This window comes from Dermacentor silvarum, chromosome 9 (assembly GCF_013339745.2).
Source record: "Dermacentor silvarum isolate Dsil-2018 chromosome 9, BIME_Dsil_1.4, whole genome shotgun sequence".
In the NCBI taxonomy this organism is placed as follows: domain Eukaryota; kingdom Metazoa; phylum Arthropoda; class Arachnida; order Ixodida; family Ixodidae; genus Dermacentor; species Dermacentor silvarum.
The window spans coordinates 131,587,768-131,599,927 of NC_051162.1; the positions used below are offsets into that span (position 1 = coordinate 131,587,768).

Sequence of the window (12,160 nt, forward strand, 5' to 3'; positions counted from 1 at the left end):
AGACCCGCCGTTTCGCGGCATGTCTAAAGACCGCTGCCGTCGCGGCGCGTACGATCGTGCGCTCGAGCAGTTCGTACACTGCGGCATGCTGAAAGACCGCTACCGTCGCGGCGCGTCCCGACGTGCGCTCGAGCAGTTCCGTACACATGTCTGCTTATCGCTGCTGTGAATTCATTTATAGAAAGCATTTCCTCGCGTTTGTGCGCCTGAATCTAGCAGCGTGCAAACCTTACCTGAAGTTCAACTTCGCACGTGCGTGACTCGCTTCACTTGCGATTGACACTAGCTGCGCTAAAACTTCGCCGCTTATTTCTTGAACGGCGTACACGCAGTCGGCGTTGCATAATTTCTTGCCTTCACGCAGCATACCACCCATGGAAAAATCTTCGGCGCCCGATATTCGCTGCAAGCCGTGGTACAACACAACCGAAAATGGCGGGTCCATATTGTAAACGTGCTTCCCGAAGCAGACGACCGAGCTTGGTACTACCCAGTTTCGGATTGAAGGCGCTTTTTAGCACCATTTTTGCAGCGCCCTCTGGGCAACGCAAGAGCCCCATACCAAGGCTGCCCAGTTCGATACATTTCGCCCGTGTTAGTAGCTCTCCAGAATGACTAACTGTTTGGATAGGTCGGACATGTTGACTGGAAAACTAAGCGCGAATAATTTAGACAAGGACACATGTATAGTGAACTTGAAGTTCAATACATGTTCACTATACATGTTCACACATGTATAGTGAAGATGCATAGTGAACTTGCATAGGAGCCGAACGAGCTCCGAAACGTCGGGCTAACAAATTAGCTTATTTGGTTGGAGTCACTCTCAAAGTCCTAATCAATTTTCACAACCAGAGAGGCAATTTTGTCGAAATGTTTAGTTTCAAACCTGTCCTGGTGTAACGCTATACTTCATCCCTATGCAATGGGTCCGACCAACAGTCCCACACCGCCCGCCTCCCACCCACAAGTTGCAGGTGGCGCCTTCCGCGGCCGAAGCGTACAACTAATACAACTCAATCTCTTACTGAGTTCAGACACTGCACACGGCGTTTCGATCCTACGCGGGCGAGGCGACTCACAAGGCGGCCTCCATGAGTTGCATGCGAACCGGGCGACCAGACAGCGCCATGCGGCCCACGGGAGGAGCCTCAAAGCACGATATCAGCACCGATTCCGGGAGCAGCCCGAACCGGACGCACGCGAGCACCGAATCCTCGAACGGCTGCCGGTTCTGCGTGAAGGCGCGCGCGCGCAGTATTGAAACCAGACACAACGCCACTCGCAGCCTCCGAGATCGGGCGCCAGACGATCTTGGAGGCTACGAAGCCATGTGCCACCATGCGACGGCAGCGACCGGGTAAATCTGAGTAGATTTTCTGGTTAGCCTGGACCGGCATGCTAGGGTGGTGGCTTTTGCGAGTTGATGCATATAGTGCTCTGCTGCGCTGTTTTACAGCGTAAGCTGTTACGGGCTCATTCCAATAGTCGTTTCGGGTCACGATGATGCCGCCGCCGCCACCCCGTAGCCGCTATCGCATGCGAAAAAAAGTACCCACTCTCTCCGCCGGGATCGAACCCAGGCCCGCTGCGTGGGAGGCGGATACTCCACCACTGAGCCACGCAAGCGCTTGCAATCCGAGAGCGGGAGAGGCGCCATCAGCGATGGAACGCATCGGTTGGCACGCGCGACGGCATACCAAGCAGGCCGCGCCGGGCGCGTTGCAATGGGGGCGAATGTGACAGCCGTAGTTGCATTGTCGGCCGCTTGGCTGGGCCGAACGGCGCTAGCCGTCGGCGATGGAACGCGTCGGCTTGCACGCGCGACGGCGTCCCAAGCGCGTGCCTGACGCATTCACTTAAATTACTAGATAGTACTGTCGAAACGCTCGTCTAGCTTACACTGTGACTGTGCTGCGTGTGCGGCGCAGGCCTGGCATTTGTGTACCTTCAGTGCTGCTGCTAAGAATGTAATTGCAATGTGGTGTAAGTCTTCTCTTGTCTTTCGCCACGTTTACTGAGTACTCACACGACAATTTTGACATTATTTTGTTTCGTTGAATAAAACACTTTAAACCCTAATAAATATATTAGCAAGTCTTAGCAACGTCAATTTATGTAGCTTTATAGGTGGTGCCCGAAAGCGGACGTCTATGACGTGTTTCCGGCTCCCGAAATTGCGTCCGGCCCTTTCAACCTGCAAAAGCATAGCCTTTAAGATCCGTATTGAAATACTTAGCGCGCACAATTGTCAAGGACACAGTGAATGGGGACACACAACATCCGCATTTTAAATCCAGAGGGCGCCACCCTATGGGCCGTGGATTTGGGCACCACCTATTGCTACATGACGTTAGCAAATTGAGCTTTGATGTCACGATAATGTCGATGACGCCAGGTCCAGTATTTTGAGACTAAATTTAATATCATATTAAAATAGATGGTAGAAGCGTGTGGTCGAGTTTCTGCAACTTCGATAATAGATGTCAGTACTCGTTGAGGTCATCATCCGCGCCATCACTAGGTTGTACGAGTATTCTGGGGCGCATATACTCTCTGGTGCACACCTGATAGTCGTACTCCAGCCAGGAGAGCGCGGCCACCAGCACTTTGGTCTCCGAGGAAGTGCCCAGAACGTCGGCGCAGAGCAAGCTCTTCACTGTATTCCATTCCAACTCCAGGTACTGCCGGGTCCTGCATACGTGACATTGTCATCGCCATTTACTTTGGCCCACGGCGATATCGACGGAAATTTCAGCGTGACAATATGACTTCTGGTTCAAGCTTCCTGACAGCTGGGCATCTGAACCACACTTTCCCCTCCCCCAGGGTCCTTGTTCAGCTTTGGCAGGCGTCCACTTCTCGAAGCGTCTCAGTATAGTAAACTTTATTATTGTTATTGGGTGTGCGAATTGGGCAGCTTATTCGGGCCTGTTTGTAGACACCCGCGCGGCCCGAATTCGTTAGGTATTCTCCCCTGTACATACGATACAAGTGCGACCGACACGTGCCTGACGGCGTCGTCGAAGTTCTCTGCAACGAACTGGAAGGCAGCCTGCTGCTCGGCCGGTAGTTTCAAGCGCGAGGCATGTTGCAGCACCACCAGCTGCCTCCCGACGGGGCCCGCCTGCGCCAGGTACTGCAGGCACCGGTTGGTCAGGGGTCGCAGCCGGAGCTTGTACGCGCAGCTGTACAGGTCCGTCACGTTCTGGCACGTCACCACGGGGCCGCTGCGCGGGTGTCCATTAATTTTTCAACCCTTTCAGTACGAAAGACGAGCTGAGCTAGACAAGGGCGTACTTGCAAAAAAGACGAGCCCAACTCGTCCAGCGCTGTTACGTATTTTATGCAGCCCTCAAGATGATTTAAACTCGTCCGTTGTTCTGTGCTTGTATAAACAACAACCAAGGAGGTTGAACAAACCTCCTTGAATAACACCAAGTGGCTCGCGGAGCCAGTAAAGAGTGAAGTTGTAAACATGCAGCCAAAACATGCAGTGAAGCCTATTGTGTGCAGTGAAGCCTGCCTTCGATCGTTACCGTTTAAACATTTTATTGCGATAGCAATTATATGGACACTTCAACCGGATTTCTGCCGTCGGCGTCGCCGTCGCCGTGAGGTTCCGTATAGATTCCAAGGGCGATAAAACCGTCACCGCGCGCCGTATGCGCGAGTGAAAGCGCGCGGGGGACGCGCGCTATCACGGAGAGCGAACGCTCGGCGGAAAGCAAACGCGACCGTCGCGTGGGGGTATGGGAGGGAGGGAGGCGGGGCGGCGCTGTGCTCCGGCACCAAAGGCGTATCTTGCCACTCAATCTCCCACGCGAAAGCAACAAAGGGGGAAGAGGGGGTATGGGGGGGGGGGGGGGGGGCAGCTTCTCCTCTGCCAACAACTTCTCCTTCGCAGTTTGCCCGGTGGTGCCCATCGCCCGCACCGTCTCTTATCTCCACACGGCTCTGGTTTCCGTTGAAGCGATAGACCGCGCGAACCTGCGCTTGCTGCCAGCGTTTTGACAGTCGTTGGCTGCGGTCATTCAGTGTGATCTTTTCATGTTTGCTTGTGCGCACTGACACCACGATTGTTCATTCAGTTAGTAAGCCAATGTGTCCAAGTTTATGCAGCCGATAAAACTGTCCCTACTCCGAATAGCTCTCTACTAATTTGCTATCGCAATCGATGCTTCGCTTTTCGGGCGAAACGGCGACATTTTTTAATACGAAGCACTCTTTGCAAACTTCAAGCGTCTTTAATCTGTCTAGCCTCCTACGTCGTGATGCCGTCGCGGTCGTTTCTTCAATTAGATTATATCAGAATAGGCATGGGGCGCATGACATGCATACAACACAACATGAATGGCATGTATGTTATGGCATATATGTTATGACAAATGGTGCCGTCGTGGTCATTTCCTTAACTCGATATATATCAGGATATGAATGACATGCATGCATGATCTGACATTGATAGCAAAGTATAAATGTCACGACATGAATTACATGCGTTCATGAGACTAATCAAAACATGCATGCGCATCCCATGTCATGACATCAATGACGTCTTCATCTTCTTCTTTCTGGGGTTTTACGTGCCAAAACCAGTTCTGATTATGAGGCACGCCGTAGTGGAGGGCTCCGGATTAATTTTGACCACCTGGGGTTCTTTAACGTGCACTACAACGCAAGCACACGGGCGTTTTTGCATTTCGCCTCCATCGAAATGCGGCTGCCGGGGCCGGGATTCGATCCCGCGACATGCTTGTCATGGCGTGCATGTCATGACATAAATGGTATGAATTACATGATGCCTTCGTGGTAGTTTCTTTAACTCGATATATATCACGTTAAATGCATGACCTACCATGGATGACATGACATAAATGTCATGTCATCCATAGGCGTACACGCCCCAGAGGGGCATGTCGCGGAGGCAAGACGCCTCTTTGGCCTCAGCTTCACGTAGACGGCACCTCGGACTGACCATTCATTGATGACATGACATAAATGTCATGTCATCAATGAATGACATGCGTGCATGTCGAAACTGGTGTGAATGGTATGATGTCATATATGGTCGCTGCTTTAACTCGATATCTGGATATGAATGACATAACATGCGTGCATGAGCTGACTTAAATGTTATCACATGCATGTCATGACATGAATGCCATGAATTGCAAGGCGTCATGTACGTCATGACATCACATTAATAACAAGACATGCATGAGCATGTCATGCCATGTCATTCTTGTGAGGTCATGCAAGCATGTCTCGTCACAAATATGCTGATACATATCCACGTAAAAAAACGACCACGATGCCATGAACTCATGTCATTTATGTCAGTCATGATAATCACGTTCTGACATGCATGTCATATCATTTCATTCATGACATCAATGCCATGAATGAGATGACGACATTAATGTATTGAACGACATGACACGTATTTCTTTAACTGTATATATATTCTGAATATGCATGTTATGACATGTATGTCATAACATGAATTCCATGAATGCATGTATCATTGCTTGTCTGTATGGCAAGCTATGACATGATTCCCATGATTGTCATGGCATACATGATAAGAATGCCTTAAATTCATGTCATGCATGCATGCATTCACGGCACGACATTATTACCAAGACATGTACTTATGCCGGCCAAGTGGACTAAGTTGCCTAACTTGGGCCGTCCTCGTGATGACATGATGGTGATTGCATCGGCATTCCAGCTTCGTAATCCGACTCTCACCTCTCATTCTTCGCGTGCTGCCTGTGCTCAAGCCAGGTGGCACGCGTAAGGAGATCTTCGCATCTCGGCAGCAGAATTGCATTCGTTCAAACAGCGATTGAAAAGCGTGTTCCCACGAGCGTTCATCTCCTAACGCCGCACAGCAACGCCTGTGCTCGTTCCTCTCGAAACTCGTACCGGACTTTCACGACCGTTCTCGTCTTACGAGACCGTCTACTCAAGGCCTGCTGCACCGAAATTCACTATGGCAGCGTCGTCAGGGCTCGGCCAAGACGAGCAGTGCACCATGTCACCCACGCACAGTGTCAGAAAGAAAGGACCCGGTATCTTCAAATGTCAAAAATGCGCGCGCACGCCGCACGCACGTGCGCATGCATGCATGCATGCTTGCACGAACACACAATAAGTTATATATACTTCTAAAGATCCCTTTAGCACATTTTATTTGTGCTTAGGAAGTTAGGAAATTTGCAGGCGCAAGTTGGAATCGGCTAGCGCGCAAGACAGGGGTAATTGGAGATCACAGGGAGAGGCTTTCGTCCTGCAGTGGACATAAATATAGGCTGATGATGATGATGATTTGTGCTTAAGGAAGTACTTCCAGCACTGCCAACTTCCACCCTCGAGTGAGGGCGGGTGAGTGCGATGGACTCAGTATGAATGTAAGCACCTGTACCGTGTGTCCGATACTGACAAGTGCGGCAGGTTGAGCGGGTTCTTTTCTTTGTCGTCTGTTTTCAACGCTGTTTTGCAATCAACGTGGTCCTATACCGAATACAAGTACAAAAGTTGTATTCTTCCAAACCCCGCAGGGGCGTCTGCGTTAGTAGGCGTCCCTGCGGGGTTAGCAGGCGAGTACATGAGGGTTGGACCCTCCCACGCTTAACCGTGCTTAGCTTAGCCGTGTCCGGGGAAAAGAGGATCCTCCGGGTTAAGCCGATGTCCGGGTGTTTGGACCTTTACGGCCCCTCGGCGGAGGCAACACGCCCCTTTGGCCTCGACTTCACGTAGACGGCACCTCCGGACTGACCCACCCGGGGGAAATCGGTAGTTGCCTTTTCCTGTCTCTCTCCCTCCAACCTTTGTCTTTCTCACTTTAAATCTCTCCTGTCTTCTCTTCACTTCGTTTTACTTCCAATCTTCCAGGCAGCAAGGGTTAACCTGGTGCAGTTTATCCAAACTTGGGTCTATTATATTAGGTTATAGTAGCTAAGTACAGTTGGCGTCTTCGTTGCCTTCGGGTTTCGTAGCGTCCCCTTGTTGGGCTCGGTGGTGGGCGGCTGGCAGAGTTACCGAAATTATAGTTACCTTTATGGCTTTTTCGTCGTTCCCCCGACTTCCTGATCGCCCTCAGAAACGAGGGCGCACCGAAGATGTTTTTAAATTTCTTGGCAACAGATTGCAAAACTTCCCCAGATTTCATGTTATCTATTCTGATAAACCCGAAAAGACTGTGAGAATGATTTCACCTTTCCTTGTTTCGAAAAGTCTGACCGAAGCTCTGGGAGTAGGCTACAAAGCGTCGAAAATAGCTAGCGGTGACCTCCTTTTGGAACTCCGCGATGCGAAACAGCTTGAAAAGCTTCCTAACCTAGTGTCATTCGGGGAAATCCCAGTGACAATATCCCCGCACCGAACTATGATCACCAGCCGTGGTGTTGTCTCCGACGATGACCTGATGGAACTGACGGAAGCTGAACTGTTGAAAGGCTGGAGCGAGCAAAACGTGATCACTGTTAAACGAATCATGCTAAGACGGGACGGTAAGGCCAAGCATCCAGTACTTACTTTTGGCTCAAGCATCCTGCCCGAGACAATCGAGGCAGGCTATGTAAAGCTACGGGTCAGACCCTATGTTCCAAATCCTCTTCGTTGTTTCAAATGCCAGCGTTTCGGCCACAGTTCCCAGAACTGCCGAGGCCTACAGACATGTGCTAAATGTAGTTCCGGTGACCATGCCTCAGAAGCGTGCGAAAACGCTCCGACACCGCGTCAACTGTGACGGCGAGCATGCCGCATACTGGCGGTCATGCCCGTCTTGGAAGAAAGAAGAAGAAATAGTTACAATCAAAGTAAAGGAAAACATAACGTTTAAGGAGGCTCGCAGGCGGGTGTCATATACCTGCCTAAAGTCAGTTTTGCCGATGTGGCGCGTCAAGGGGCAGCGCCACAACGGCATCCGGCGGCTGTCCGGCCCACACACAGTGAGCCGGCGGTGACGCCATCCGCCCCCTCGGCAGTTGCATCTAGCGCTGCTCCGCCATCTCAGAAGAAGGGGCCATCAACCTCCGGGCTGGTGGCCTCAAGGGTCTCGTCCCTCGAGACGAGGCCTTCACGTCAAACCAACCGCTCGCAAGAGCGCGTGTCCAGCGCCTCGCAAGAGGCGATGGACACAACAACCGGCCAGACTGCGCCACCAGCGCCCAAGGAGCGGCGAGAGTCTCGCGATCGCTCCAAACAAGAAAAACATCGCTACAGTGGCTAGACCGCATCACGGCGCCCGGAAAAGGCACTGTGAAGCAACTCCTCTTTTTATTGCGATAGCAATCACATGGACACTTCTACCGGATTTCTGCCGTCGTCGTCGCCGTCGCCGTGAGGTTCCCTATAGATAAAATCTTCGCCGCGCGCCGTATGCCCGAGCGGAAGCGTGCGGGGACGCGCGCTTCACGGAGAGCGAACGCACTCAATCACCCACGCGCAAGCAAGGAAGCGGGAAGCCAGCGCCGGAGTGAGCGCGGGGGGGGGCACTTCTACGCTGCCAACAACCGCGCTCGTCGCTCGTCCGCACCGTCTCTTATCTCCACACGGCTCTGACCTTTATGCGCCGTGCATTCGCCACTCAGTTTCCGTTGAAGCGATGGACCGCGCGTACCTTCGCCCGCTGCTGCGGCGTATATATGCGCTTGCTGCCAGCGTTTTGACAGTCGTTGTCTGCAGTCATTCAGTGTGATCTATTCATGTTTGTTTGTGCGCGCTCACACCACGCTTGTTCAATCAGTTAGTAATAGTCGGGCCACATTTTCCAACGCACGCTACACATGCAATGCTGCCCGGGTCGGCAGTGCAGCGCTACAGGTGTGTCCCTTCGCACGCGCTGCCCACGGGAAGCGCTTCTCATCAACACCACCGTTTCACACGCGCCTCCTCGTGGTCATCGAGTCTCTCTTCATGTCGGTCTACTTACGCCGCAGCACACCTGCTTACTTAATCAGCTCATGTTTACTACAATTCATATTGCTACCAAAGCCGCTCACCTTACTTCGTATGACATTGCTGTGTTGCTATCGCATTCATTGCTTCGCCCTTATAGCGAAACTGTGACATTTTTAACACACAGCACAAAAACCACATTCAACATGGATACACAAAATTACAGTGGAATGTCAGAGGTCTCCTCCACAATTTCGATGACGTTAAAGAACTCCTACATAAGTATAACCCGAAGGCGCTGTGTGTTAAAGAAACACACCTGAAACATACGCAAACAAATTTTCTCCGTCAATATGCTAGCTTTCGTAAAGACCGCGATGACACTTTCGTGTCGCCCGGTGGTATTGCTATCGTAGTTGACAAAGGTGTTGCCCGTCGAGAACTGAAACTTCGTACGCCCCGGCCAGAGGCAGTTGCTGTCCGAGGGGTGTTGTTTGACAGGCTAGTCACTATAGACGTCAGACTCTGGAGTTTTGCAAGACGCGTAGCGCCACCTGTCGGTGCGAAGAGGTAATAATTGAGTAGTGCAAAGTCCGACTCCCTTGCTAAGTTGCCTAAGCAGCTAGCGAGTGCGAAACAACGATTTAACTTAATTTTGGTTCATATTGCGAATGTTTTGCGCATTTAACAGCCAGAATGAGAGCTATGAATTTCTCCGCTAGTCGGACGTGCCGCGGCCGCCGAACTGCCGTAAAGTTCTTGTTGGCTCACTCCTTCTATGGCGATGGCGAGCACGACGGCAACCGCGACAGCTCCGCGCGCTACGAAGAAACGCCGCAATCGACGTTACTGTTGCGTTGCAAATTGCCATGAACGTGAAGGACTGAATAACAACGTTCAGTTTTACCGATTTCCATCGCGGTCGTATGAAGGAGAAAGGAGAGAGCGCTGGATACGGGCCGTTCGCGTGTTGGGTAAGCGAATTACTCGCATTCTCCACAACACAGCCACTCACATGAGAAAGTGTGATAATGTTGTTCTGCTGTAATTGTGTTGCGTAGCCCTGACGGGGGACTATGGAAACCAAGCGAAAACTGAGGAATCTGCAGCCGCCTCTTCGTTGGCAACAGAATAAACAAAGTTGTGAACCATCCTGCGTATGTGCCATCGATGTTTCTACCTGTTTACACACGTCCGCCTCCACTTTACTCAGCAAGTGGAACGGAGAGATTTGGCAGGTCAGTTTAACCAAACATTTTGGTTCATTTATGAATTCAAAATCATGTTCTAGGGCATTGTGGTATCGCGAGCTTATTTCTAGTTTCGGCTTTTTCGATACAACGAGCACGTTTTGCAATGCACTGAGCCCTCTTGACAGCGTTTTCCTTTTTTGTAATCTGAGCAATAACGTTGCTGTGGGAGCACTGGATGAGTAATTGCGAAGTATACGCACGTGTTTAGAAAGAAAAAAAATGTCGCGTTTATTTACATTAATTTGTGCGCGTGTGTTGTTTTAAGCATCTGCTGGTTTCTTTTGCCTTCGGTTGTATCCCGCGAAAGCGGACACGCACGTATCTCTATTTGCAGTAAATACAAACGGAAGACAACCGTGAAGAAAACATTCGAAGATGCGCGATAACACGCTCGAACGCCCAGGAAGCGAGAGCTGAAGCGACAACGCAACTGAAAAGGCGAAGGTCGCCAGGGCCATTCGCCCCTGATAAAGCGAGCTTTGTTCCACTGACCGTAAGCTACATAGCTAACTGACTTAATCATATATGTACTTCATCGACAAAGGTGTTGCCCGTCGAGAACTGAAACTTCGTACGCCCCGGCCAGAGGCAGTTGCTGTCCGAGGGGTGTTGTTTGACAGGCTAGTCGCTATTAGCTCTATATACATCCCTCCCAATTATCAACTTAATAAAACTGAATTTCAAAACTACATAGATTTAACTTCTGGCGCCATACATAGTTGTCGGAGATTTGTGGCGAGACTCTCGTTGCGATGCGAGAGGTCGCATAATTGAAAACTTTCTCTTTTCCTCGGGAGCATGTATACTTAATAAGAAAGAGTCAACGTACTATAGCGTGGCACATAACACGTACTCCTCCATAGATTTAAGCATGGTATCGAGTACACTAATGCCATACCTGTAACGGTCCGTTCTCAAGAACCCTTTTGGAAGCGACCACTTCCCAACCATGTTAAGCTTAACAAAACTTAGGCACGCCTCATCTACTTCTCAGAATTCATCGCTCCACTGCAAACTCACAAACACTGGCATGGCGGTCTTTGGCCATACCTGGCCCTTGCGCCACTAAACAACACATATTCATTCATTCTTCCAAAACTGATTATTGAAGCGTACAGTTTTCGGTCGTCAGACATCTGACGACCGACCACCGTAGGTCTTATAATTGTATCTTGCACCGTGTTTTTTCACTTTTTTTTTTTCGTTGAACAGCTGGGCTAACGTTAGCTGAGACACCCTATATGAGTGCGAGTAGACATAATATCAGGGGCGGAACCAGGATTCTTGTCTTGGTTTTCTTTATTCTAGAGCACGATTATGTTCGGGGCGTTGGGAAGGAGGGTGCGATGAAGGGGCACGAGTAAATATTAGGAGGTCGGCTGCCCCCCTCGCTATCTTTCGGAGCCGTCCCTGGTGAGTATGAACATAAGTGCGTGCCAGTAAGTGTGAGTAGACACGACTACATGAACGTGAGTGAATACTTATTCACGTGAGTGTCAGTGGACGTATGGACATGGGAAGGTGTATCTACGAGTGTATAGTAAGTAAGTGTCGAAGTGAATGAGTACATGTTGGTATGAGCAGACGTGAGTATGTACGCGAGTGCGAAGTCTGAAAAAAAAAAATAATGGCGAGCGACTGTTCGCTTATACTGCCGACCTAGGTTGCGTCACCCACCTTCTTCATCGCCGCGCTGTTATTATTAGCCATGAACCAATACCAACTTGCCCCGTTCTCGGTTCAGTTCAACGTAAAGTGGTTGTGATAAGCAACGAACCTGTTGCGCAGGTACGCCTTGAGGCCCTCGAACGCCAGCACCGAGATGCCGTCGATCTGCAGGCGCATGTTCGCGGGTCCGGGCATCTCGTACAGTAGGTCGCGCAGATACGAACTCGAGGCCCGCAGCACGTCCACGCCCATGGTGAACTCCCGGCCGGGGCCCCCGTCCTTCAGGCAGACCTGCACCTCGAAGTCGCCCATCAGCCGATGCTTCAGTCTCC

General features: G+C 50.8%; 1 protein-coding gene across 1 annotated transcript; it reads right to left on the reverse strand.

Annotated features, from left to right (window-relative positions):
- Positions 1-2,486: 2,486 nt before the first annotated feature.
- Positions 2,487-12,160, reverse strand: LOC125939906 (kelch-like protein 7). Its single transcript, XM_049655429.1, has 3 exons — positions 11,938-12,160; positions 3,012-3,230; positions 2,487-2,694 (listed from the first exon to the last, which is right to left on the reverse strand). The coding sequence occupies exons 1-3, from the start codon at positions 12,138-12,140 to the stop codon at positions 2,487-2,489; spliced, it is 630 nt and encodes a 209-aa protein (XP_049511386.1). The 5' UTR covers positions 12,141-12,160.

Coding starts and splice junctions, on each gene's coding strand:
- LOC125939906 (XM_049655429.1), bottom strand. CDS start 12,140: ATGGGCGACTTCGAGGTGCAGGTCTGCCTGAAGGACGGGGGCCCCGGC. Junction 3,231..11,937: donor AAGGCGTACCTGCGCAACAG/GTTCGTTGCTTA, acceptor ACACCCGCGCAG/CGGCCCCGTGGTGACGTGCC. Junction 2,695..3,011: donor AACTTCGACGACGCCGTCAG/GCACGTGTCGGT, acceptor TCACGTATGCAG/GACCCGGCAGTACCTGGAGT.